At 60.4% G+C, this 26103-nt stretch overlaps 3 protein-coding genes across 5 annotated transcripts; all 3 read left to right on the top strand.

The window, feature by feature from the left end:
* Positions 1–1523: 1523 nt before the first annotated feature.
* Plekhm2 (pleckstrin homology domain containing, family M (with RUN domain) member 2) lies at positions 1524–16049 on the top strand (the record flags this gene model as incomplete). The annotated part of the gene is given in 19 exon segments (XM_013507397.1): positions 1524–1630; positions 1803–1912; positions 2358–2457; positions 2948–3035; positions 4393–4579; positions 5868–5927; positions 9142–9370; positions 9907–10752; positions 10929–10998; positions 11097–11187; positions 11464–11528; positions 11829–11917; positions 12450–12582; positions 12817–13007; positions 13286–13351; positions 13885–14044; positions 14277–14456; positions 14532–14648; positions 15097–16049. Coding segments are annotated over 19 exon segments (3027 nt in total), but the record flags the coding sequence as incomplete, so codon positions are not given.
* A 1246-nt stretch (positions 16050–17295) lies between these two features.
* On the top strand, positions 17296–21067 carry Slc25a34 (solute carrier family 25, member 34). Of its 2 annotated transcripts, XM_005409861.2 has the most exons (5): positions 17301–18396; positions 18923–18988; positions 19078–19230; positions 19558–19692; positions 20270–21067. In XM_005409861.2, the coding sequence occupies exons 1-5, from the start codon at positions 18010–18012 to the stop codon at positions 20450–20452; spliced, it is 924 nt and encodes a 307-aa protein (XP_005409918.1). In that variant the 5' UTR covers positions 17301–18009; the 3' UTR covers positions 20453–21067. The 2 variants fall into 2 exon arrangements, with proteins under 2 accessions (XP_005409919.1, XP_005409918.1); XM_005409862.2 differs by lacking the exon at positions 19078–19230 and having other exon boundaries at positions 17296–18396.
* Positions 21068–21800: 733 nt separating this feature from the next.
* Tmem82 (transmembrane protein 82) lies at positions 21801–25826 on the top strand. 2 transcript variants are annotated; one of them, XM_005409860.2, is made up of 6 exons: positions 22209–22537; positions 22711–22783; positions 22869–23043; positions 23543–23960; positions 24937–25127; positions 25441–25826. In XM_005409860.2, the coding sequence occupies exons 1-6, from the start codon at positions 22450–22452 to the stop codon at positions 25525–25527; spliced, it is 1032 nt and encodes a 343-aa protein (XP_005409917.1). In that variant the 5' UTR covers positions 22209–22449; the 3' UTR covers positions 25528–25826. The 2 variants fall into 2 exon arrangements, with proteins under 2 accessions (XP_013362872.1, XP_005409917.1); XM_013507418.1 differs by lacking the exons at positions 24937–25127; positions 25441–25826 and adding an exon at positions 21801–22199 and having other exon boundaries at positions 22402–22537; positions 23543–24575.
* Positions 25827–26103: the final 277 nt, after the last annotated feature.

The raw sequence follows: 26103 nt of genomic DNA, 5'->3' as shown, positions 1-26103 counted from the left end.
CCTGATCTTGAAACTGTTTTGAAAAACACTTTTCTTTCTTTTGCAGCATTGGGAATTAACTGAGGGCTTTGTGCATGCTAGGCAAGTACTCTACCACTGAGCTGCAGTCCCAGCCCCTTTTCGCTTTTATTCTGTCCCAGCATCTTTCAGTGTTGCCTAGGCTGGCCTCAAACTTGTGATCTTCCAGCCCCAGCCTCTCGAGTGGCTGGGATTACAGGCATCTGCCACTGCACCTGGCTTAAAAAAAATTGAAAGAAACTTGACCCCAGTGTTGCAGTGCTTAACAGTACACTGTACAGGAATGTCTTTAGCCGTGGCCAAGAGGCAGTTGTGCAGGTATTGTGGATCATCCCGTCTTATAGCTCTAGAATCTTCCTTCCTGGTGCTCCAGTTTGCCACCCTGGCGGCTGCAGACCTTGCAGGACTGGGGTCTGTCCCCAGCTTGTGGGGCTGCTGGGCTTGTACAGGGCCATAGAGGAGAGAGGCTCCTTTTGTTGTGGGGTGGATGACTGGGCTCCCCGAGAGCACCTGCTCATCAGTATGGTTAACGCATCTTGCCTGCTGCAGCCATCCCTGCCGCTGCTTTTAGAAAGGACTTGAGGGCCAGGGATACAGCTCAGTGGCACAGTACCTGCCTGGCAAGTACAAGATCCTGAGTTCGATTCCCACTACCAAAAAAAATAGAAAGGACTTGAGAACACATTTGTCCCAAGAGCTTAAACCCAGAATCAGGAATCTGTATTCTTCTTGTGGTCTTCCCCTGTCAGCCACTGGGAAGGCAGCAGTCAAACAGGACATGCTAACAAGACTTTGTTAACCGGCAAGACTTTTCCCCCAGAGCTCTGCATGAAAGAGGCTCTCCCTCTCTCACTTCCGGCTGTAGAGACTCATTCCGAGTTCCCCAGCTAGGCAGAGAAGCAGTTCTCGCCTGATGGGCCTGCTCCCTGCTGGGGGGCATCTCACCTGCTGTCCAAATCTCCATGCAGCAGTCCAGACTGGGACGTGTCCTTGCTGTGGGCCCAGAATTGCACCCAGCCTTGCCAGTTTCCTCAGGCAAATCTGGTGTTCATGTCAGCCACTGGCAACAAGGCATTGGAGCAGGCCCGTCAGCCTTTACTGTGTGCAGAGGGCAGCCCCAAGCAGGGCCAGCATGTTGTATAGCTCTGTGTATGGGATTTAAATAGGTGGCCCTGTCTGTGGTGACCCTGGAGTTGTGCAGATGTGACCCTGGCCTGAAGCCCAGGACCACCTGACACCTGTGCAGAGGCGGTGAATCCCACCCCCCCGCAAGCGTCCAGTTGTCATCATGCACCATGCTCCTGAGGGCCTCTCGAGAGTGGGGCTGGGAGGAGGCCTCTGCCTCCTGGAACCCCAGAACAAGCAAGAGCGCAGCAGAGTAGGGCAGGTTGAGGGGGACTCTGATTTGGTCGCCGTGGCTGCATCATTCGCTGGTGGTTCTCTTAGCTCCCTTAATTCCAGGCATTTGTAGCCCTCCTCTTTATCCTTTTATTTTTCTCTTTCAGCTACAGAGTTACTTTGCAGCATGCGAGGACGAGACCCCTGCCATCCGGAACCACGACAAGGTCCTGCAGCGCCTGTGTGAGCACCTGGACCACGCACTGCTGTACGGGTAGGCGAGGGAGTGCTGAGGGCCAGGTGGTTAGCTCAGGCACCCACCCCAGCAGAGCAGGGCGATTGGGAAGGGATGGGGTGAAGGCAGGCTGGTGCCCGGGGGGCCTATCGTCTGCAGCTTGCGGGGGTGACCCCACCCAGGCCCTAGCACAGTTGTCCTGTCCTCACAGACTGCAAGACCTCTCATCTGGCTACTGGGTGCTCGTGGTGCATTTCACCCGCAAAGAGGCCGTCAAGCAGATCGAGGTGTTGCAGCACGTGGCCACCAACCTGGGGCGCAGTGAGTTGTGGCAGGGAGACGAAGGTGGGGACCAACCAGGCCCTCCCTCTGGAGGCCAACTGCCTCGTGATGTCCGTGACGGCGGGGTTGAAGTGCTGGCCTGCTGCTTGTGGCCTCTTTTCTCCTTGTTGAGGATGCATCAGTGAAGAGAGGCATTACATGGTGGAGGACAGGACTCCACATCCCAGGCGCACACAAGGAGGAGTCATGTTTCTCTGCAGATTAGGCCTAGGATAGCCCACAGGGTCGGGGCAGCGTGCTTGCTTATCTCAGCCCGTGTGAAGTATGCCATCTGCCCTCTCAGTCTGTCCCACAGGCTCGGGCCTAAGCTCTTGGTGTACTGGTCCCTCATCCGGTCCTTCTTTCCTTACTGCCCTTGCTTGGCAGAAAACAAAAGCCACACCCTGACAGACCACCTTTGAGTTACTCCTGCCTCCGTTTGCAGGCCGGGCCTGGCTCTACCTGGCCCTCAATGAGAACTCCTTGGAGAGCTACCTGAGGCTGTTCCAGGAGAACCTGGGCCTGCTGCAGAAGTACTACGTCAGGTGAGTGTCTGCTGTGTGCCAGGAGAGGCCTAGCCTGGCATCCCTTGCTGAGGACGCAGCACTGATGGCCAGAGAGCCGCAGCAGGCTTGCTGGCAGTGTGGTGGCTTCCTCGAGGAGTGCTGAGGTCCTGCCTGGGCTCCTGTGTACAGTCTCGTGTTCCATCTGCCTGACCGTTCGCCCAGACCTCAGGCTGACTGAATGTTCCTCCTTGGCCTCAGCCTTTGCCAGCATTGCTTCAGGGACAGAGTATTTATAGCTGCTGCTGAGAGCCTGCTCGCCTCGTGCTCCAGGCCTGTCTCTGGAGCCCCTGGCAGGCTAGACCAGTATGGAGAACCCTGGAAGGAAAGGCAGGACGGCTATGTCACACTGGGTGCCATTCGGGTGCTAGGGCTGTTGTGTCCAGTTTCTAAACACTTGACTCACTGTTAAGGTTGAGCTCAGCTGGTAGCCAGACCCAGAAGCACCATCGTTCCTTCTTATATCTTGCAGGAACGCCCTGGTCTGCAGCCACGATCACCTGACTCTCTTCCTGACCTTGGTGTCTGGGCTGGAGTTCATTCGCTTCGACCTGGAGCTGGTGAGACGTCCTTCCTCTGGAAGAAACAGAGGATGGGGCAGTGGAAACAGGGGGCTTCATTTTTCAAGTCCTTCAGGGAGATTGCTGGCCATCGTGAGCTTGAGCAATGCCTGTTTGTTCAAGTGAGGGAAGGGCTTCCAGGTCAGTGGAACTGAATGGAGGGGATGCTTCTCTCTCTTGCCCTACTGATGGCAAGAATTCCTGGTTCAGGTAACTTCTTCCTATCCCTTTCCAACATGGTGAAAAGCCACATTGCCTGGGTATCTGATCCCCGGAGGATTTGCCTTCATGTTTAGGATCTAAGTGTGTAAGAGGGACAGTGTGAGTTTATCCCTGTGTTTCCTAGAATTCTGGCAAGTGGCATTGGCCCCATGCTTCCCACCCAGTGTACTCCCTGCTGCCCTTTTCAGACTCCCTAGCCTCCTTCACTCCGTGGACTGTGCAGTTATACGGCCGTCTGCGTGGGGCACACACCCTGAGACCTGTGACTGCCTGAAACCGCAGATAGTGCCGAACCCTCTACACACCTCTTATAACGTTAATTCAGAAATCAGGCATAGGGACTGGGGATTTAGCTCAGCGGCAAAGCGCTGCCTGGCAAGCGCAAGGTTGTGAATTCGGTTCCCGGTACTGGAGAAAAACCAAAAACTAAAAAAAAAGAAATCGGGCAGAGTAGGTGATAATAGTCATAGCTAACAGTAAAACAGAAAAATTATAACCGAACAAGTTATTTAAAACTTATGGAGTATTTATTTCTGGAAGTTGCCACTTAATATTTTGGGACTGTGGGGAACTGAAGCCACAGAAGGTGAAGCCATGGACACACGGGAGCCCTGTGCACAGGCAGAGTGCTGTCCCCCAGGGGCTTCAGAGCACTTCTCGGGCTCAGGCTCGTTAGAATGAATGTGCTGCTCGTCTTGACTAAACTACCTTCCCTGGTCCCTGTCCTAAAGCACACGCTGAAAAAGAAGCTTGGCAGTAGTAGGACTTGAAGAAAATGAGCGGTTTTAATAGAGAGAAAGATCGAGGAGGCATCCCAGGGCATTTGTGGGCTCTGACAGCTCCTTCCTGTGTGTGGGGGTGGTGCTGGGGTTGGAACCCAGGGCCCTGCACATGCGCGGCAGCACTGTCACCCAAAGTGCACAGCTGTGCAAGCCAGACCCCTTCACCATACTCTCTTCAGCAGCTTGTCTCTGAATTTACTACATTAACCCACTGATTTTCCCGAAGAGAAAGAATAGGGGAGAATGTGACAGATCTGTGCCTCCCGATCTTGGATTCTGCTGTCCATGGAAGGTTACATTGTGTGGCCCACCTGAGGCCCCTTCTGAACGTCCCTCTCTCCTTCTCTCCCCAGGATGCCCCTTACTTAGACCTGGCCCCCTACATGCCTGACTACTACAAACCGCAGAACCTGCTGGACTTTGAAGACCGCCTCCCTAGCTCAGTCCACGGCTCGGACAGCCTGTCCCTTAACTCCTTCAACTCTGTCACCTCCACCAACCTCGAATGGGATGACAGTGCGATTGCCCCATCCAGCGAGGGTAAGTGGCCCCTGGGGAATGGAGCCGCACTTCTGCCCTGTCACGGACCGTGGAGCTGCCTCGCCCTGGCCGAGTGGTGTCTCCCTGGCAGCCGTGCTGTAGTGGTCAGACTGCAGTTGGACAGCACTGGCTGTTTCTCAGATCTAGATTTCCTCAAAGTTCCTGTGGTGGCTAAAAAATGGATTCCAGTCACAAAAAAGCGGAACAGGATTTTATGAATTTTAGATACTTTTCCTGATAGTTCTAGGCACACACCCAGGAAATTATCTGAGCAGAGAGGGATTAGCAGCAGTGTGCCCCGGAAAGGCGCCTGGCATCGTCAGGGTGAGTGTTGCCTGCTTCGGGAAGGTCGTCCTACCCTAGGCTCCAGGCAGGAAGTGGCTGAGCAACCCTGGGAGGAGGCAGGAGAGGGCGCACAGCACAGGGCACACTCACGGTGGTCTGTCGTGTGCCCCTCGTACACTTGCTGTGTGCGGATGCTTGCGCTGTTGCGTCAGAAACTGAGGGAGAAGCTGTAGGTCATGTCTTGATCCTGCAGTTATTAGAACCGCCTGGTTTTTCTCAAAGCTTAGGCCTCCGTGTTCATTTGTAAAAGCGGCCGTCTCCCCCACTTTATCCCCACTGGGTGCTGTCACATCATTGAAGGGAAGGGGATCCGAGCACAGGTTCAGCGCCCAGGCTTCAGAGTTGCCTCAGCATCAAGACCTTGACCTTCTTCTTTCTCTGTTTCTGGCTGGGCTATGGGTCATATGTCCCAGGAGGGGTCACTTTCCCATTTGCTGTCTGCAAAACCTCCCTGCTTATTGTGCAGGCAGAAGACGGCAGCTCAGTCTCCTTGGGTCAGCCTCCTGGTCTGCCTTGAAGAAGCAGCCTGACCCCATGGTCTGTCTCAGGCTCCTTGAGCCCCTCTCATCTCAGCAGTTTAGACACTGCAGCTGGAGACAGATGCTAGGCAGGACTTCGTTACCCCGAGGGTTCAGAAGGAAGGGAGCTAAGGGATAGAAAAGGAGGTTAGGTGCGAGGGAGCCGCGGCTTTTCTCTGCCATAGCCAGACTCTGGGTTTGGAAATGAACGGCCCCCAAAGCTTCCCCAAGGTCAGAGGCCCTGGGGTGAGTGCCTGAGCTGGGCCTCCAGGCTGCTAGGAAGTTCCCTGAGGTCGTCAGAGGAAATGCGGAAAGTTCACGTTTTCCCTCTCTTATTCCCCCCCATGGCTCCCACCCATCACCCCTACCCTCCTCCTTCCACTGCCTGTGTCTCTAATCTTCAGTTTTGTCCCTCATTTTTGTAGATTATGATTTTGGAGATGTGTTTCCAGCAGTGCCGTCTGTACCCAGCACAGACTGGGAAGGTGGGACAGAGTCCTCTGGGACCCTCTTTTCCTGTTCTGCAACGTTTCCATGCCAAGCTTGCTGCATGTTTCAAAATCAGCTCCTTATTATTTATAATAATAATGTCCATGATCATAATAAGCCACTCTGGTGCTCTAACAGATGGAATTCTGCAGCAGGAGAACTTGGCCTTTTGCCCTAGGTCACTCCCTTCTCCCAGTGCAGGGGCCTGGGGTGTCACTAGGTGTCTGCATAAGGGGATGCCAGGTCACCCTCTCTGATTGTCATGCCAGTGACATTTTCATAGTGCAGGGGCACCTGCTCGCTTGTGGGGCATTGGTGGCCTGACTGAGCGAGCAGAGACTTGTTCTAGAAAGTGGTGCCTTTAAACATGTTGGGTGCAAGCTCCAGATGAGCACCCAGAAGACAGACAGAGGGCTCGATTCTTTCTCTGCAGCAGTCCATTCCTAATGTCCTTCCCCATTTTTTATTTCATTTTGGTTTTGTTTTTTGAGCAAGGATCTCGCTATGTTCCCCAGGCTGGGCTTGGATTCTTCCTGCCTCAGCTTCCTGAACACCTAGGATAATAGGTATAATCCCACTGTGCTCAGCCCTCTTGAATATTTTTTAAAAGAGATTGAGAAGCCCAGCATGGTGGCACACACCTGTAATCCCAGCATTCAGGAGGCTGAAGCAGGAGGATTGTTGCAAGTTCAAGAGTAGCCTAGGTTACAAAGTGAACTCAAGGCCAGCCTGAACTGCATAGTGAGACCCTGTCTCAAAAGGACAAAAAAAAAAAAGAGAGAAAAGCAATTGAGGTCTGAGTGAGATATAGCTGAAACTTCATACAGGGAGATCCTCTAAGAGATTTTGTTTTGTTTTTTTTTTTTGGTACTGGGAATCAAACTCAGGACCTTGCACTTGCCAGGCAGGTGCTTATGCTGCTGAGCTATATCTCTGGCCCTCTCTAAGAGGTTTTAAACAGGTTAAAATAAAATCTGTCAGTCTTCCCCCTGTCCTCTGGGAAGTGCAGGGTTTCAGCATTTTTCTGCTATAACCCACTGCTGGGCTTGTCTGAATTCATCAAGCGATTCCCAGGTTGCCATCATTATTCAAAGTAGGTGTATTTCTGATACGGCAAATGCTTCCTTTTTAAATGTGAGGCCATTCCAGATTCCCCTTCTTAAAGAGCCTCCTGCTCAGGGAGCCACTTCCAGCCTGGAGGGGTGGCTCCATCCTGAGTACCAGAGACCTGATCTCTGAGGGGTGGGTGATCAGATTATCTGATCTTTCCCAAGTAGTATGAGTCTGAAACAGCCTAACTTTGCGGGAAGTAAGATCCAGCTCTGGGAAACATAAATTATTTCACTTGGCCAAGAGAGTAGCATTGCAGTCTCATTGTTTTCTTTAAATTAGCCTGGAACCCAGAATTCCATCATGACATTGTTGGCCCTCAGCCTCTATTACAGCACATGTGCTGGGCGTTGGGTTTTCCCTCTGATCTAACAACTAACCCCCTTCCTGATGTACCTGTGGCAGTCACTTAACAAAAGGGGCCTGATCTGCTTTCACAGCCCTTCAGAGCTCCCTGCGGCCTGACAACTAGCAGCCCACTTGTATGCTTGCTCAGGCCAGGCGGGGGCCCAGGGCAGGGTGGGATTTCTGTCAACCCTGACCGGCTTTCCTAAGCTCCTTGGGCACTGAAGCGTTCCTTGGCATGCCCTCGGCAGCTTGCTTGCGGAGGCCGTGGAGGAAAGGAGGACTTGAGGACAAGTCTAAACGCAGGGTCCTGGGGTGGGGAGGGGGTGACTGCTCCATGGTCTTTGGCTTCGTTCCAGAGCGGCTGGGCATCCCAGGCTTAATGCCGCCATACCCCAGGTCTGCACTCTCGCCTCCCGGGACCCCTCCCTGAGCAACTGCAGGTGTGGAGGAGGAGCAGAGGGCTGGGCGCAGCTCAGGCTTTGAGGGGTTCTCTTTGGAGTCACAAGGGACTCTCTAGAGTCTCACAGGTCACTAGTGTTTTCCTGGCAGAGCTGACGGGCCTCCCTGGTCCTTCCATCAAAAGGCAGTATGCTTTTAAACCCTGGATGAGGTGCCGCGTCACAGGCGGCTGCCGGTGGTTTTCAGATGCACTAAGAGTTTGCCAGTGGGCTGAGGCCTGCCCGGGGGCTGCGGGAAGCACATTTCCGCCTCTCCTGGGAGATGATGGCAGCAAGATGTCCCCACGCTGGCAAAGGGGGCGAGAGCAGCCTGTGCCCACTGTCACTAGGGCTTGCCCAGGCTGGTGGAGTTGTGGGGCTCACCGCTCTGCTTGCATGGGGTGCGTGGTACACGGCCTGTGTGCCGGTCACACAGGTGCCCCTGCCTGTTCAAGGGACTCGGGAGGAAGGGGGCATGTGAGGAAGGTGATGAGGCCAGCTTTCCTCTGGAGAGGCAGCAGCATCTCGCACCTCTCCCAAGGCCAGGCCACGGGCGACCGTGTGACAGACAGGTCTGCCTGAAATGCAGTCCTCAGCCCCACCCCCGCGGGCATCGGTCCGGACCCCAGGAGCGGGTGTTGGGGAAGAGCCGCACCCTGAGAGAGGCGCGGGTGTCGTGGGCAGCCCCCTCCCCTGGCCCGCTACATCTCATTCGTGGTCTCCCGGCCTGTTGTTTCCCTCTTTTCTGCCTCTGGCTCCTTCTGTCTGTCCTTCCCGCATGCCCCCCCACCTGCACCCTCTCAGCCTCTGCCCCTCGTGTCCTCTGGTCTCTTCCTCTGTTTTTCTCGTTTCTTTTTTGTTGCCTTTTGTCTGCAAGGGGCCGGTTAGAGGCCTTGGGCTACTGCTCAGCTGTGCTCATAAGAGCAGGGCTGAATGAGCTGCTGGCACTGCATCTGCAGAAGGCGGGCCCCAGGGCTCACCGTTAACCCAGAAACGGTGCCCGTCTCCTCTTCACAGCTCCCAACCACACAGCAGGTGTCAGCCACCTGCCTAAGGGCCTGAGCCTCATGGGGCCCTGGCTATGAACCTGGCCAGATAGTGGGCTCAGATGGGGCCCCAGTGGTGTGGAGGGGGAGGCCCCCTGGGTTTCTCCTAAAGCACAAATCTCTGTCCTGGCAGGTTGAGGTTTCTGCTTTTGAAACAGGTCCACCCTGGTCAGGCTTCCCCTGGGGGACTTACTGTCCCCTGAGATAAGGCACACTGTGGGATGCCAGCTGGGCTTGATAGGCTATCTCCCACCCCCTGGACCCAGCAGATGGAGACCTCACAGACACCATCAGTGGCCCTCGCTCAACTGCTTCGGACCCGACCAGCAGTAAGGCATCCACCAGGAGCCCCACCCAGCGCCACAACCCCTTCAACGAGGAGCAGGCTGAGACCGTGTCCTCCTCCGACACCACCCCGGTGCACACCACCTCACAGGACAAGGGGGAGTCCCAGGCCCTGGAGCCACCGGATGCCTGCACAGAGCTCGAGGTCATCAGGTCAGCAGGGAGAGCCAGGGAGAAATGGCCAGTGTCCTGTTTAGTCCAGGGGCAGCTTGGAGGGCAGTGGAGCATCTTCCAGAGACTGAGAAGTAGGCCCTCCCCACCCTCAGGCAGTTCTGAAGTTTTGTTGGGGTGGGGGTTTGAACCCAGGGCCTTTGCACTGAGCTACGTCCCCATCCCTTTCTAAACATTTTTTAAAATTTTGAGACAGAGTCTCGCTAAGTCGCCTAGGCTGTTTTTGTCTCCTAGTTAGGCACAGCTGGTTCAGGTTTATCCACTTGAAATCATAGGACCCGCTCAGTGCTTCCCAGGCTACTGCCCGCATCCCTCGCGCTGTCCCCCAGGCACACCCTTCTCACCCTGCCTCTGCTGGCACCAGGGACCCCTCAGGGCTTGGCCTCTCCTTCACACTGTCCAGGACCACGGAGTTTCCGGCAGTGCCCTCAGAGAGCGCGTGCCAGGGTCGCTCCCCGCCTGCCTGGTCTGTTGGGACGGCCCTTGGGTGTGCTATCTCCCCGTCACCACTCCCACAGGGTCACCAGGAAGAAGAAGATGGGCAAGAGGAAGAAGGTCAGACCAGATGAGGAAGCAAGTCCGCTTCACCCAGTCTCCAGCCAGCAGCCAGGTGCCAGGCAAGGGCATGGTGACAGCCAGGTCAGCAGCCCGGGCCTTGGGCGGGACTCGCCGGACACCACCCTCGCCTCCCCACCGGAGGAGGGCGAGGGGCCCGGCAGCACTGCGGAAAGCAGCGAGCACTCCGAGCTCGGCCAGGTGGGCCTGCTGATCCCCGAGATGAAGGACACCTCCATGGAGTGCCTAGGACAGCCCCTGAGAAAGGTCATTGACCAGCTCCACGGGCAGCTGGACCCCAGCACCTGGAGCTCCCACATTGAGCCCCCGAACCAGTCCTTTCGGACCAGCTCTTCCGGGGAGGCCCCGGAGAAACCACCGTTTTGTGACTTTAGTGAGGGGCTTCCAGCCCCCATGGACTTCTACCGTTTTACCATCGAGAGTCCAAGCACTGTTACATCAGGTGGCGGCCACCATGACCCTGCAGGGCCTGGCCAACCGCTGCATGTTCCTGGTGGCCCTGAGGCTGCTGGCCAAGAAGAGGGAAGAGGAGGAGAGGGACAGACACCTGGGCTCCTAGAGGATGCGCTGGGGGCGGCTCAGGAGCTGGAGACCCTGGAAGAGGACTCCCAGCCACCTCTGGCCCGTGAGCGACCTGGGTCCGGGTCCGAGCCCGAGCCGCAGACCCAGGAGCCTCCCTGCCCTCTCAAGGGGGACCAGCCCAGCCCGTGTCTGAGCAGCGCTGAGGACTCAGGGGTGGACGAGGGCCAGGGAAGCCCTTCTGAAATAACCCACTCCTCCGAGTTCCGGTGAGCAGATGTCCACACTGGTGTGGGAGGCTGCCGTCCCTGGAGCAGGGGACGGGGGCCTCTGACCTCCTAAGAAACTAAGCACAGCACTCTGAAGTTTGAGTCTGGGGTGGGAGGTGGGAAGAGGTGTGATCTCCACTGCCGTGACTCCCGCCCTTGCACACTGCCCCTCACAGGGTAGACAACAATCACCTGCTCCTGCTGATGATCCACGTGTTCCGGGAAAATGAGGAGCAGCTGTTCAAAGTAAGTCCCAGGAAGTGCGGGGGTGGGTGGAGACCTAGCTGGGGGAGGCGGCTGGCTGGGGTGCAGCGGGAGCCCTGAGCGCCTGTGCTGCCCCTCAGATGATCCAGATGAGCACCGGCCACATGGAAGGCAACTTGCAGCTGCTGTACGTGCTGCTCACGGACTGCTACGTCTACCTGCTCCGCAAAGGTGCCTGCCGCCCCCCACCGAGGGTGGGCTGGGGCTCAGACCTCTTTCCCAGTCCTCTCTCCTCTGAGTAGCATAGAACGATGAAAATGGCCCCCCAGGAAGGTATTGCTGGCTGAGCCTGGGGTTCTGCCCTGTGAGCGCCCCATGTCCTTTCCCTACTCTGCCATTTTCAGTGGCAGGCAAAGAGGGTCCTCCCTGTGAGGGGCCCGGGTCTTAGGCATGGGGCCAGGGGAGCAGAGGCCAAGGGGTAATAGGCATTGGGGTCTCCTCTCTCAGGGGCCACAGAGAAGCCATACCTGGTGGAAGAGGCTGTTTCTTACAATGAACTTGACTATGTGTCGGTGAGTGCAGGCTCCGCAGTTGGTTACAGGGCTTCCCGGGCCACCTACCCTCAGAGCTGCAGAGCGTGGCGTGTCCCAGGGTTGGGCACAACTGAACTCTTAGGCTTCTGGATGTGCACTGGGACCAGGGGCCAAGTGTGAAGAAAGCTTCTTCTAGGGCACAGGGCTGACTGCCCTCCCTAACTCCTGCTGGCCCCAGGCCTCAGGGGCCCAGTGACCCCAGGTGTGCTTGTTCCTTCCCTGTGGGTCTCGCCGCTTCTGCCCAGCAGTGGCCAAGCCCCACATGGTGTCTTGCGGCAGGTCGGCCTTGACCAGCAGACGGTGAAGCTGGTGTGCACCAACCGCAGGAAGCAGTTTCTGCTGGACACTGCCGATGTGGCCCTGGCTGAGTGAGTGTCAGCCCTACCCCTCCACAGGACTGGACGGCGGGCATCTGCCCCTGCGTGCTATGGCGGGGTGGAGGGCAGGACTTGGGAGACACAGAGTGGGGAGCAGATATGTTCCGTCTGGACTGTCACTAACAGACTGACCCTTGTGATCTTTGGACGGGGCGGGGGCTAGCGTGACTTATCCATCAGAAGGAAGGCAGAGAGCCCGCGGCTGGATGGGGGTGCCCTCAGACATTCACACACACGTCCTACGTGTGATGAAGCAAGGTGTATCATCACAGCTCCGCCACCCAAGGCCTGCTGACAGCACCTTGTCCCAGTTTCCTTCCAGATCCAGGTCCTCTGGCCCATTAGGGAACAGCCAGGCCTCTTCGGGTCAACATTGGATGGCCAAGGGTTCCCACCACATGGCTCCCGCCAGGCCCCTCTGCCACCTTTCCGTGGCCTGTCCCGGCAGGAGCTCTCGGGACAGAGTCCTGTCTGTTGAGTGCCTGTCTCCGGGCTCTCCCAGCATACCTCACTCCCTGAGCAGGTTCTTCTTGGCCTCTCTGAAGTCAGCCATGATCAAAGGTTGTCGGGAACCACCCTACCCCAGCGTCCTGACAGATGCCACCATGGAGAAGCTGGCACTGGCCAAATTTGTGGCCCAGGAATCCAAGTGTGAGGTCAGCAGCTGAAGATGGGCATGGTCCACGCAGGCTCGGTGGTGGGCGGCCCCTTGCGCTGGGGTTAAGGGATACAGTGCCTTCAGCCGCCAGCCCCACCCGCAGGGCGGTCCTCCTGCCTGCAGGGTGTGTCCTGGGCTAAAGCGCTTGCTCTCTGAGCACCTGCTGCTGCTGCCCGGCCAGCCACCTGCCTGGCTCAGGGCTCACCACTTTGTCCACCGTCCCCACCTGCAGGCATCCTCTGTGACTGTGCACTTCTACGGGCTCGTGCACTGGGAGGACCCCATGGACGAGGCGCTGCGCCCCGGGCCCTGCCACTGCTCGCCCCCCGAGGGCGCTGTCTCCAAAGAAGGCGTGCTGCACTACAAGGCGGGCACCTCCTACCTGGGCAAGGAGCACTGGAAGACCTGCTTCGTGGTGCTCAGGTGGGCGCCCAGCAGCCCCGTGCCCAGAGCAGAGAGGCTGGGGGAGGCGCCTTCCTCCTCCGCGAGCTTTGGGGTGGGCACAGCCCGGCCTGGAGGCCTTTCTGTGCAGCCGGGCCCCCTGCTGCCCCTCTGGACTCCTCCCACCACCCTTCCGTAGAAAACAGCCCCGGCCTCCTCTGCCTGGGCTTCGTGGCCACAGTGTAGAGGACCTCGGGGGTCTGGACTCTGCCTGGCCGCGTCCCTCGGCCAAGCCTCACCCCCTGTGTTGTGCCCTGCAGCAATGGGATCCTCTACCAGTACCCCGACCGGACCGATGTCATCCCCCTGCTCTCAGTGAACATGGGGTGAGTGTCCGGGAGATGGGTGCTGGGCAGGGGTGAGGCCGGACGCTGCTGCCCGAAGCCCACGGCCCCGGCTGAGCCTGGGCCCGGAGCGTCCGTGTTCCCTGTCCCTCCGCCAGTCCAGTCTCTGCCCCTCAGCCCCATCCACCCCACCCAGCAGTGGTCACTGAGTTTGCTGAGGTTTGTTGAGCTGAGGCTGTGAGGAGCCGAGGAGGGGGATGTAGGAAGGAGGCGCTGCCTGGGGAGGGTCCCGTCTGATAGCCGGCAGCTCCTGTGGGAGGAGGTGTGGATAAGCAGGCACCAGGGCTGAACAGCAGAGCTGAGCTGCCTCTCACACCCTCGCCTGGCCGTGTTCAGGGACCCAGAAATGCTGGCGATAAAATGAGTTACCTGGAAAGGGTGGGGCGCGAGGGTCCACCGCCCCCAGTGGTCTAGACAACCCTGGGGCTCCCACCCACCCGCATGCTGCCAGCCCACCCCTGGGGCTCCCACCCCTGCCTCCTCGCTCCCGTTTCACCCCTCCTCCTCTGGCCCAGGGGGGAGCAGTGCGGTGGCTGCCGGAGATCCAACACCACGGATCGGCCCCACGCCTTCCAGGTCATTCTCGCTGACCGGCCGTGCCTGGAGCTGAGTGCTGAGAGCGAAGCCGAGATGGCCGACTGGATGCAGCACCTCTGCCAGGCTGTGTCCAAAGGGGTGAGCGTCTCCTGCCCTGCCATTCCCCTGCCAGCACCCACCAGGAACCCCTGGGCCATCCCAAACCCATGCCAGCCACAGAGCAACCCAAGAGGACCTAGATGGGGGACCCTGGAGCTCAGGACCCCCCTTTGCCTCTCCTCACCCACACTCCTGAGGGAGCAGAGCCTGCCAGGCCCCTTGACTGGCTTCTGGTGCAGACCACCCAAGAATGCCCCTGCCCGTGCCCCAGGTCATCCCCCAGGGGGTCGCTCCCAGCCCCTGCATCCCCTGCTGCCTGGTGATCACTGCGGACCGCCTCTTCACGTGCCACGAGGACTGCCAGACCAGCTTCTTCCGCTCACTGGGCACGGCCAGGCTGGCCGACATCAGCGCTGTCTCCATGGAGCCGGGCAAGGAGTACTGCGTCCTGGTGAGCTGGGGTGCCCTGGGGGTGGCACAGGCCTTGCGGAAGGAGACCTCTGCTCAGCTGGGCCCGGCTCCCTAGGAGTTCTCCCAGGACAGCCTGCAGCTGCCCGCGCCCTGGGTCATCTACCTGAGCTGCACTTCTGAACTGGACCGGTTCCTGTCTGCACTGAACTCTGGGTGGAAAGCCATTTACCAGGTACCTAGCTGCCCGAGAGCCCCAACGGCTCCCTGCACCTGACCTGACCTCTAGGGCCCTGGGGACAGCGGGTGCCAGCAGCTGTGGGAGAGGCACAGAAGCACGGGGTGAAGCACTGACTGCACGGGTCTGTGCTGGGAACTGAAAATAGAGCTGGGAAGCCGGGAGATGCAGTTCCTGACCGAAGCCCCAGTGAAGAGCATGAAGCGGGGCTGAGCCGACCTGGGGCTGGACTGCAGGGCCCCTGCCCTGCTCCGGAGCCTAGTGCAGAATGGGAGGGCCCCGGCCCTGAGAAGGGCTTCGGAGCTGTTGCCGCAGTCAGCCTGGGGAAGCCCAGGAAGGAGAAGTTGCTCCCAGGGGAGGGGTGGAGGGTCAAGGCAGAGCCAGGACTGGCCTGTGGGGCTGGGGAGCCTGCAGCCCTCACATACCGCCGCCTGCCCCCACACAGGTAGACCTGCCCCACAAGGCGATCCATGAAGCCTCCAGCAGGCAGAAGTTTGAGGACGCCCTGAGCCTCATCCACAGCGCCTGGCAGCGGAGCGACAGCCTCTGCCGAGGCAGAGCCTCCCGGGACCCCTGGTGCTGAGGCGGAGTTCGGTGGCATCCCAGGTGGACGGGAGGGGAAGCAGGCTGAGCAGAAAGCACAGTTGTGTCATCACACCGCCCGGGAGCCAGGCCCCCGCACGCTTCCTACAGCCCCCGGCTGCACCCGGCGGCAGAACCATGAGTGTGGCTTGAGACGGGCCTCCCCACTCTCAGGGGTCCCAAGTGGTGCCCAGCACCCTGGGTATCCTGCCTGATGGGTAGTGGCTCGAGGTCGCCAGGGCAGAGGTCTGAGCCCCGTGGGCTCTGTAGACGCACACTTCCTTCCCGGGCCACCGTCTATTCAGGATGACGATGAGAATCCTTCTAAGGAGGGAGCAAAAGGACCAGGAGGGTGGGAGCCCCTTCCTCCCCTGGGTCAGGGGCCTGGGCAGAGGCTCAGGGCCTGCTGGGGATCCTGAGTGCCCAGCCACCCTTGTTCGTTTTGGAACACTCTCCTGGCTGTACAGGAGCTGGAGGACTAGTGTCTGTGCATGCTTCCTCCCTCCCCGCTGATCCACCCCACACACAGCTGCCTGCCAGGGGCCTGCATGCCCGCGGCCTGCCCTGCCTTCCCCCAACCCAGCAGAGCCGGCAGGACCCAGGGATCAGCTGGCTCCTTGTGGCAGGAGTCAAGGGGAGGGCGAGGTCCTGGCAGAGGAGCAGAGCCTACCAGCCTGGTGTCCACCTTGACATCTCCTGACGGCCCCTTGCCAGCCGGAGCCAGGCCCTCCCTGGGCTTTGTCAGCACCCTCAGGAGAAGGGGCCCATGGTTTGGGTTTTGTTTTTAAAAATAAAACAGATATGGTACATTGCCAAGACTTGTCACTGGCTGTCTCTGAGCAGGGTGAGGAGGCTGGAGAGCCTCCTCCCGTTCTGCAAACGTGCCTCCCTCGGCTGTCTTGCGTGGACAGATGGAACCGGGTCAGCCGTGGCTTGCAGGATCACGAGCCCTAGGAGGCCCTTACCCTGACCCTGCACCCCCATGTCTGCAGCTGCTGTGCAGGGAGGGGCAGTGGGCAGTCATTGTGGCCATGTGGCTAGGTCACTTCTCACACAGAGGCCCTTAGTTTTCTATCGCCATCGTACCCAGGGCCCTGGCGTTTTGGGGGAAGCAGGGGTGGGGTGACAGGAGCCAGAGGCAGGACAGACACGGCCCCCTTTTACTGGGTCGGGCGCTGTGTCGGTGCATCTTCTCACACCAGTCTCCAGAGGCCCTCCTGACGCAGGTGCAGCTGTAGCAGGTCTGCCTCATCGGCAGTGTCTCTTCCACAGCTCAGTTATGGGAGGTCCACTGGGGCAAAAAAAAAAAAACCATTCTGAGTGGTGTGATGAAATCCCCTGACCATGCGTGAGTTACTCCTCCCGCCCGTGTACCCACGCCCTTCTGTCAGATTGACTGTGGTGGAATCACAGGGCTTGTGTCCAGATAGCACTTGCCTCACCTAATAATGGTCCCAAGATGCAAGGCGAGTGCGCTCTTCCTTTCTCTGTCTCCCTTCCCCACCCCATGGAAGTGGAACCCAGGGTCTCACACACCAGGCAAGGGCTCTGCCCCGGAGCTGCACCCCTGCCCTCAGTGCTTCCTTGAAATGAATGGCGAAAAGGTGAAGCAAGGTGCCGTAGTCCACACCTGTAATCCCAGCTCTGAGGGATGCTGAGTCAGGAAGATCACAAGCTGGACTCCTACCTGGACAACTGAGATCCTGTCTCCAGATTTAAAAAAAATTTTTTTAAAAAAGGGCTGGGGATGTAGTTCAGTGCAAAGGCCCTGGGTCCAATCCCCAATGCTGTAAAAATGAATGAGTGAAGGGAATGGTGACAGCCGGAATACAGCTCAGTGGTAGAGCGCTTGCCTAACGTGCAAGGGCCTGGGATTGCTGCCCAGTACTGAAAGAAAAAAGTGAAAGTTCTCTAAGGAGGAAAGGAGACACCCGCAACAACACACGCAGTTCGGTGGTATCTGCAGTTCCAGGCCTCCACTGGGATCCTGGAAGGAACCCCCTGCAGGTGGGGGGTCACTGTGTCCCCATTGTACAAGTGAGTGGGACTGAGGCTCAGAGAGGAAGTGTTTGCCCGCTTACGCATAGCAGCACCTGGGGCTTTGCAGTAGGGTGTGTAGCGCAGGGTAGATCGCAGGCCTAGCGTGTGTGAGGCCGCGGGTTTGGTCCCCCGCTCAAAAAAGTTTAGTTCTTCAGGCCTCCCGGGCCCTTCTCTGTGTTTGCGGAACGTGGGATCATAGACTGGTAGTCAGGCCAGAACTCTGAGGTCCAGAAGGTGGAGTCACACTTTGGAGGAGTAGAGACGGGACAGCTGCAAATCTGCCCATGGGCCCTGCGCCAGGGGCTTCCCAAGACGCGCGTCCTGCATCTGGGACTCCCAGCTGGAGCAGGACAGGAAGACAAGCAGGCAGGAGGAGGAGGAGGTGCCTCTGCTGGCGCCACCTTCTCCCTGCCCCCACACTCCTTCCAGTCCCAAGTGATCTTTCCCCCAGATCCCAGGGTCCAGGCTGTGGGCCAGAGGCAGCTGGGATTGGTCAGGGCTGGAGGAGGCGGGTCCAGCCTCCATGACCCCTTCTGCTGAGCAGAGCAGGTGGATTTCCAAGATAGAGCAGGGGCCGCAGGGCAGCTGCTGCCTTCAGCTGCGACCTGTCTTCCAGACATGGGCCCGGGTTCGCTTGCTCTCCAGCCCTGCGGCCCAGCAGGAATGCAGACAGCCTGAACACCGCCAGTTTATGGCCTGACCCGTGCCCCTGATCCAGGCACACCTGGCCCCGGGCATGGAGGCTGTGGAGCCGGTTCCTCCGGCGGTGGACCTGGTGCTTGGTGCCTCAGCCTGTTGCCTGGCCTGCCTGTTCACCAACCCCCTGGAGGTGGTGAAGACGCGGCTGCAGCTTCAGGGAGAGCTGCAGGCCAAGGGTACCTACCCTCGGCTCTACCGTGGCTTGGTGGCTTCGGTGGTTGCTGTGGCCCGTGCAGACGGCCTGCGGGGCCTGCAGAAGGGGCTGGCCGCCGGCCTCCTGTACCAGGGCCTCATGAATGGTGTCCGATTCTACTGCTACAGCCTGGCGTGCCAAGCTGGCCTCAGCCAGCAGCCAGGGGGCACTGTGGTCGCAGGTGCCGTGGCTGGGGCACTGGGAGCATTTGTGGGGAGCCCTGCTTACCTGGTGAGTGTTATCTCTGTCCTTCACCCCTGACCCAGCCCTGCAGGGCTCTGCAGGCACCAGGGCTCCAGGCCTCGGGTGGGTGGGGCAAGCTGGGTGGGGCAGCCCTAGGGAACATCTGAGCCAGACTGGGGTGTGCCCCTTGGTTCTAGGGCCTTGCCCTAACCCTCGCTGCTCGGAGGTCCCCACCCGCTGGTCCTGGCCCAGGGGACAGGATGGAGGGTGGCAGCAGACGTGTGGCACATGACCTGGCTTGGTCATGTTTCGTCCTGTGTGGCCTAGTGTAAGTCAGGAGTCAAAGCTGCGGCCAGGCAAGGGCTCCTGCGTCCTAGTCCAGGCCGTGGGCAGTCATCTCACTCAGTCCTCAAGGGGTGACAGAACCGAGGCCAGAGGAGGGTAAAGGACTCCCGCCACAAAGCAAACCCAGACCCTATGCCATTCACCCCCAGGGCTCGGGGCGCTGCGCCCTCCGCACACCCAGCTCGTCCCCGAGGCTCCCTCCGACCCTCTGTGCCTTCTGCTCTCACAGGTGAAGACGCAGCTGCAGGCCCAGACGGTGGCCGCCATGGCCGTGGGGCACCAGCACCAGCACCAGGTGAGCAGCCCCTGCCCAGAGCGCCGGGCTGCAGCACTGAGTGCTCCCAGGCCGGCAGGGCACCGGTGACCCATGCCCTCTCCCCACAGAGCGTCCTGGGCGCCTTGGAGACCATCTGGCGGCAGCAGGGCCTGCTGGGGCTGTGGCGGGGCGTGGGCGGGGCGGTGCCCCGAGTCATGGTGGGTTCGGCCACCCAGCTGGCCACCTTCGCCTCCGCCAAGGCCTGGGTACAGGAGCAACAGGTGAGGGGCCGGGGGGCCACCTGCCTGCTTCCACACAGGAAGTCCAGGGTGACACGCGGAGCCCTGCAGAAAGCTGGAGCGCCATCTCTGTCATCAGAACGGTGACCTGGCCCTCGGGCCCAGTGGGGGTCAGGGTCGCCAGTGAGCTCTAGAGCTGTGAAGGAATCAGGGTTGTGGGCGGGGAGGGGAATGGCTGGAGGGGCCTAGTCTGCCCCTTGACCCCAGCCCTTCCAGCCCCCCCACCGCCCCGTGCTGGGGGTTGGGGAGGTCACTCCAAGGGTGTGAAGAGGGCAGCTGCAGGGTCAGCAGCCTATGCCGTTCCCACAGTGGCTCCCGGAGGAGAGCTGGCTGGTGGCCCTGGCGGGGGGCATGATCAGCAGCGTAGCTGTTGCCGTTGTCATGACCCCCTTCGACGTGGTCAGCACACGGCTGTACAATCAGCCCGTGGATGGAGCTGGCAGGGTGAGTGCGGGACAGGGTGGGGAGGACCGGGGAGCAGGGAGGGCCCCCAACACACACACTCATACCCACACACACAGCTGGGACATGCACCAACACCCAGACACCCTGACCGGGCTGGTGTGACGTGCGAGTCCCGGGCATGTGCTGCGTCCTTTGGCGTCTGGATTTTATTCTTTCTCCTGATGAAGAGTCTGAGGCTCAGAGACACCCTACAACTTGCCCGAGGTTACCCAGCGCTTAGTTGGGGGAGCCGAGACTGGAACCATGGCTGCCTATGGCACTGCCAGCCTCACATGTGCCCAGGACAAAGGTGCCAGGTCCACAGCCAGGTCGAGCCCCCTGACAGAGGGCTGTGCCTGCCTGAACGCCCCTCTTTCTCGCATCCCACCCCATTGGGCCCCCTGTCTAGAATCAGCCCGGCGGAGGACAGATGCCTCTTCCGACACACGGGCACACCCCGAACACACAGATACACACAGATGACAATGTTGCCGTTGTCATGACCCCCTTCCCCCCCTGGGCAGGCCCGCTGGGGCCTCAGACCCTCGCAGTGATTCCCACGCTCTGTCTGTCCCAGGGCCAGCTGTATGGGGGCCTCGCCGACTGCCTGGTGAAGATCTGCCAACAGGAGGGCCCCTCAGCGCTCTACAAGGGCCTTGGCCCGGCCTACCTGCGCCTGGGCCCCCACACCATCCTCAGCATGCTCTTCTGGGATGAGCTGCGAAAGCTAGCCAGCCGGGCCCAGCACCAGGACACCTAGGCCAGAGCAATGGTCGAGACCCCAGGCCCAGGTCCTGCACAGGTCCAGGGAAAGTGCCGACTGCTTTGGTCAACCCAGCCCCGGAGGACCAGCATCCACTCGGAATCACCACCCCTCCATCCTTGTTCTTCTCGGTCCGGGGCCAGCACACCCCAGCTCCTGGCTCCTTCTCAGGAGCCTCTGCGGCACCAGTATTGCCGGGAGCTGTGCCACTCTCCCGCTCCAGCTCGCTGGGCCCTCCGACAGCGTGACAGGCATCCTGGCCAAAGCCACGCAGCTGCGGGGCGGCAGAGCCAGGACTGGAGCTTCGCCCTGCCTGCCCGGACCTGGGCTTTTGACAAGAGTACTGCTGTACCGGGGTGGTGGGACTGGAGCAGGCCTTAGGGGCCCCTGTCCAGGTGAGGAGCCCCTGGTGCGCTCCCTGTCTTGTATCTAGGGCCGCTCTACCAGGGTGCCACGTAGTCCAGGACTTAAACACTAGAAATTTATTTTCTCACATCTGCAGGCTGCAAGTTGGAGACTCAGCTGCTGGTAGGGCTCATTTCCTTCTCCTCCCTTCTTCCCTTCCTCCTTTTTTCCTCCTTCCCTCCTTCCTTCCTTCCTTCCTTCCTCCATTTCTTTTTCTCTCTTTCTCTCTTTTTTCTTTCTTTCTCTTTCCCTTTCTTTCGTTCCCTTCCTTCCTGACACTCAGGTAGAACCCAGGGCCTCGGGCATGCTGGCTGTATCCTCTAGCCGGGAGCTACAGCCATCCCAGGGCTGCTTTCTCTGAGGCTTCTGTCCTGGGCTGGCAGAGGCCACCTTCTCCTGCGTCCTCCCGTGGCTGTCCTTCTGTGTGTCCTGCGTCTGTGTCCTAACCTCCTCGTAGAAGGACACCAGTCGTGTTGAACTCGAGCCCACCCCACTGACCCGTCTTAACCACCGAGTAATTTTGCCACCCTCCATGAGCAGTCACAGCCGGGGCTCCCGGGAGGAAATCTGGGGACAATTCACCCGGCACCATCTGAGGACTCCTGACGGTTCCTAAAGGAGTTCGGGACGCCCCTGAGAGGGGTAGGGCAGAGCCAGGCTAGGGCCGGGCACAGAGCCCAGCCCTTTGGCCAAGCGCAGCCGCCCTCCGCCACGGGCGCGTCCAACGGCCTGCACTGACCTTTGTGCCGCAAGGTGGACACAGCGCCTTGCCCAGGCGGACAGCCCAGTCACAGCCCGTGGCCTGCGCCGCCACACCCTGCCACAGCACGTACCCCGCCGCACACTCCAAACCAATAAAGTTTTCTATTTTGGTTACTTCAGCGACACCTCCGTGAAGGTCTGTCCCCGCCTCCACTCTGTTCTTTCAGTTTGGGGAGGGAGGACAGCAGAGATCCCTGTGGGCCGGGGCCCAAGCCACCGGGCCAGGTGCCGCCTGCCACCTGGTGGACACGGGGGCGATGACCATGGGGCAGACCCACAGGCACGGGCAGGGGGAGCCTAGGTGGGACGTGCGACCAGGCCAGAGCCGAGGCCTAGGGAGGCTGGACGACCAGACCGCAGGAGGAGGGAGTGACCCCGAACTTGGGTGGCCGGGAGAGACCTCGGGCTGTGGGGAGACCTCCCCACTGCCAGACCCTGGGCTCAGAGCGCTGGGTCTGCCCTTCCAGCTGAGAGGGGCAGCGCCCCGCCTGGGCTGGCAGGACAGAAGGAGAACTGCGCTTCCAGTAGGCATTGTGGGTTCAAGCCCTTTGGGAGAGGAAAGCAAGCAGACTAACAGGTATGGAGGGCAGAGACCCGGTGCCGCCCACGGGGAGCAGGGGCGGCCGCCGACCCTGGTGTCCCCCGGCCCGGGGCTAGGCCTGCCCTCCCGCAGCCTGGAAAGGTTAAGACCCGGCCTCTCCTCTCCGCTCCTGGACCTTTGACCGCTCCCGGCCCCTCCCCTGCCCTCCTCGGACACCTTTGCCCGGTGACGTCATCAGTCTGTCCCGCGCAGACCTGGCCTGAGGCTGGGCCGGGTTGGGGCTGCCATGTTCTCCCTGCTGCCCCTCCCCTCCTGGCTCCCCGGCCTCCCCTCCCTGGAGTGGGGCTGCAGCCTCCTGGATGGGCTCCTGCAAGGTGAGTGCCGGCTCCCACCCTGCTGGGCCCCGCCCTCCCCCGCTACCAGGTGGGCCCACCCACTTGGGCCTGGCCGCCTGGCCGCCCTGGTACCAGCCCTGCCTCCTGTCCCCGTTCTCCTAATGCCCACTGGCCTGGGCCTCCTCCCTTCCTCCCTCGCTCCGTCCTCGCAGGCCTCGTCGGGGCCTTCGGGGTCTCCGTTCTGAACAGCCTCCTGAAGGTCTACTTCTTCGTGGGCTGTGCCAAGTGAGTGCCCCTGCCCGAGCCCCTTGCCGAGCCCTCAGCTCTCTGCGGAGGCTGAGGCTGGTGGCCCTGCTCTCTGCCCTGACAGTGACCCCAAGCGGCGGACAGAAACGGAGCGGCTTCGGGCCCAGTGGGCCCTGCTGGAGACCGTGCACCTGGCGGGCCTGGCCCTGTTCCTGACCATCGTGGGGGTCCGGGTGGCTGCCCTGGTGGTGCTGGAGTTCTCCCTGCGGGCCGTGTCCACGCTGCTGTCACTGCGCAAGGTGAGACTGCGGGGCAGGTGGGTCACCCCCGGCCCTGGCCCCTGGCACGGGAAAGCTGGGCCCTGTCGTCTGGGCCCCCTTTTCCCTGGGGCTGAGAATAAGGTTTCCGTCTGACGGCCAAAGTCACTTCTCCATTCACACCCGAGACAGCGCCAGTCCCAAGGAAACAACGCCGGCTCTGTGTGCGGAGCCTCCCCGAGCCAGGCTCTGCGCTGGCTCTTTTGAGGCCATCGTCTCATTTCGTCCTCACAGCCAGAGGGGGCAAGGGTTTGCTGCGTGATCCCCACTTTACAGACAGGGAGACTGAGGCTCCGAGGGAGCACACAGCCTGTCCGTGGTCACCCACCAGCGAGGGTGGTCAGGTGTGAATCCAGGGCTCTGAGGCTCTGAGTCAGCTCCCTGCAGCTATGGGATGGGCAGAGGGGTGGTGCCCAGGGCCCCTTCGGGCTCCAGTCCTCTGCCGTTGGACAAGACAGCCACTGCCCGCCACTTCCTGCAGGACTCCCGGGGCCTAGAGACGTTGCAGCTCTACCTACTGAGCCAGTACGCGCTGGGCTGCGGGCTGAGCTGCGGGCTGAGCTTCCTGCAGGAGGGCGCCCCGCACCGCACGCTCAGCCTGCTGCTCAGCCTCGCTCTGGCCGCGCTGCTCCGCGCAGGCGCGAGCCGCCTCTGCCACCACGTCTGCCGCCTCTACGAGCTGCACAGCAGCCAGCGCTACTGTGGGGTCTGCCTGGGCCTGCTGGCAGGGGCTTACCGCCTCCCCGGACTGCTGGGCCGCGCCCTGGCTGTGGCCTTCGCCGTGGGCAACCTGGCGGCCGTGGCCCTCATCAACCAGGACTTCCTGAGCACCTCGGAGGCCGTGCGCTTTTGGACGCCGCTCACCATATGCTACACGCTGCTGGTCATCTACATGCAGGGTGAGGACCTGGGGCCGGGGTCCCTCCGCCAGGTGCAGAGGAGAAGCCTCGCACTGATCACCTCGGGGCACGTTCAGCAGACAGCAGTGGGAGCCGGGACATCGTCCTGCCGACGCCACAGGAAGGGCTGAGGCTGGCCAGGCTCCCAGGCAGCCCCGTGCGAGAGCATGCACGTTTCTAAGAGGGGAGAGGGATCCGGTCAGATCCGGCCTCTAGGAAGAGCCGTCTGGCTGCAGAGGGCCAGGAGGACAGTTCAGACAGACAGAACAGACAGTGCAAATGCCCTGAGGTGGGAATGAGCACAAAGGAAGCCAGGATGGCTGGGGGTGATAGGCAAGAGGGAGTGAGTCAGAGACAGAAGCTGGGGGTGGGCTTGGGCCAACTCCAAGCCAGCCAATGAGGCAGGATCTCTTTTTTTCCGAAAGTAGTAGGAAGCCCTGGAGGGCTATCAACAGAGGAATGACCTCATCTTGTTGACATGATTAGCTGGTCAGCAGACACTGGATTGTAGGGTCAAAACTGAAGCTGAAAGCCGGGAGTAGTGGCACACACCTATAATCCCAGCACTTGGGAGGCTGAGGCAGGAGGATCGCTGTGATTCCAGGTCAGCCTGGGCTACAAAGTGAGCTCAAGGCCAGCCTGAACAGCATAGTGAGACCCTGTCTCAAAACAAACAAAAGAACCAAATCTGGGAGGCCTTGAAGGAGGCCGCTGGCAGGCAGAAGGCGGCTGGGCTTGAGGTGAGTTTGGTGGACGGAGCAGACAGGGACATGTGGGAAAGAGAAGAATTGGCGTGACCCCTGCCCATGCCAGTGGGTCTGCAGGGTGCAGGCTGGGCAGCATGCCGGGGGAGGCAGGAGTCCCTGGCGCCTCCAGGTGTGCACGGAGGAGTTGGGGATGGAGGAGGGTGGCCCGGGGACGCGGTCAGGCCTGGGCAGCAGCAGTGGGTGGGCCGTGACGGGCCCCACGTCCCCAGAGGAGCAGCGGCAACAGCGTTTCAGCATGCAGAGCCAGGTGCAGACGGTGCTGGTGCGCATGGGCGGCCTCTTCGTGCTGCTGCTGACCGTGGGCCGCTGGCTGGACTTGCTGGGCCTCCTCGTGTCTCTGCTGGGCGAGCTCTGGTGCCTGGCGGGCGTCCGCACCCTGCTCGACCTCTGCCAGATCCAGGTGGGTGGGAACCCCCGTGTGGTTCCCCCAAGCCAGATGCCCTGCTCCAGAGGGGCCTGGGGGCCTGAGAGGCCTGAGTTCAAGAGGTGGGGTGACTGCTCTTGGGGCACAGGTGGAGGGAACTGGAGCCAGTTCTCCTCCCCACCCCGTAGCTAGGCCCAGGCTGTCGCCCACAGAACTAGGAGCAGGGGCACCGCACCCTGCATGCACCCCAGGGGCTCCAAGCAGGAAGACAGTCCCCAGTGATCTGGGGCCTGGGGATGGCTGGGGCAGGAAATGAGTGGTTCCTACACCCGCCCACCCAACCCCACAGGACTTCCCATCCCAACCTGCAGCATCAGTGCCCAGCCAGACCCTGCAGTCGGCCCCCACTGAGCCCCAGAAGGCGGCACCGTCCTGACTCTCCCAGGGAGGACCGGACTCGGTCCCGGGCCCTCAGAGCCTGAGTTTCCAGGCCTGAACCTCTGGCTGCTGCCCAGAGGCAGAGCGACAGGGCTGGCTCCAGCCGGACTTCGTGACAGGCCCTGGGGTGCCTGGGAAGGGGAGCAGGGGCACCTGGAGGCCCCTGAGTTAACTCCAGGTGGGAAGTGGATGCAGCCCCCATGGAGGATGGGGTCAACGGAGTCCTCGGAGCGGCTTCTCCCTTTGCTGGCCTCCCTTCCTGCTCCATGAACAATAAAGATGAATTTCTCAACCTGAGTTTAGGGTTACAAGGTCATGGAGAGAGAAAGAGGCTTTTTAGCCAGGGCAAGCGGCTCACATCTGCAATCCTGGCACTCTGGGAGGCTGAGGCAGGAGGATCAAAAGTCTGAGCCCAGCCCAGCCATCTTAGTGACACCCTGTCTCAAAATTTAAAATTTTTTAAAAAGGCTGGGGATGTAGCTCAATGCACAGGCCAGGGTTCAATCTCAAGCTCCAGGAAAGGAAAGGAGAAGAGAGGGGAGGGGAAGGGAGGGGAGGGGATGAGAGAGAGGAG

This window comes from Chinchilla lanigera, unplaced genomic scaffold, assembly GCF_000276665.1.
Source record: "Chinchilla lanigera isolate Chin_1 unplaced genomic scaffold, ChiLan1.0 scaffold00126, whole genome shotgun sequence".
Lineage (NCBI taxonomy): Eukaryota > Metazoa > Chordata > Mammalia > Rodentia > Chinchillidae > Chinchilla > Chinchilla lanigera.
Note: the sequence above shows the minus strand (reverse complement) of the source record. Positions and strands in the feature narration are given on the sequence as shown.

Bases quoted from the DNA above. Each gene is read 5' to 3' on its own strand.
- Slc25a34 (XM_005409861.2), top strand. From the start codon at position 18,010: ATGGAGGCTGTGGAGCCGGTTCCTCCGGCGGTGGACCTGGTGCTTGGT. The intron at 18,397-18,922 runs GTGAGTGTTATC...CTGCTCTCACAG, and splicing joins TGGGGAGCCCTGCTTACCTG to GTGAAGACGCAGCTGCAGGC. The intron at 19,231-19,557 runs GTGAGGGGCCGG...CCGTTCCCACAG, and splicing joins CCTGGGTACAGGAGCAACAG to TGGCTCCCGGAGGAGAGCTG.
- Tmem82 (XM_005409860.2), top strand. From the start codon at position 22,450: ATGTTCTCCCTGCTGCCCCTCCCCTCCTGGCTCCCCGGCCTCCCCTCC. The intron at 22,784-22,868 runs GTGAGTGCCCCT...CTGCCCTGACAG, and splicing joins TTCTTCGTGGGCTGTGCCAA to TGACCCCAAGCGGCGGACAG. The intron at 25,128-25,440 runs GTGGGTGGGAAC...CCAACCCCACAG, and splicing joins TCGACCTCTGCCAGATCCAG to GACTTCCCATCCCAACCTGC.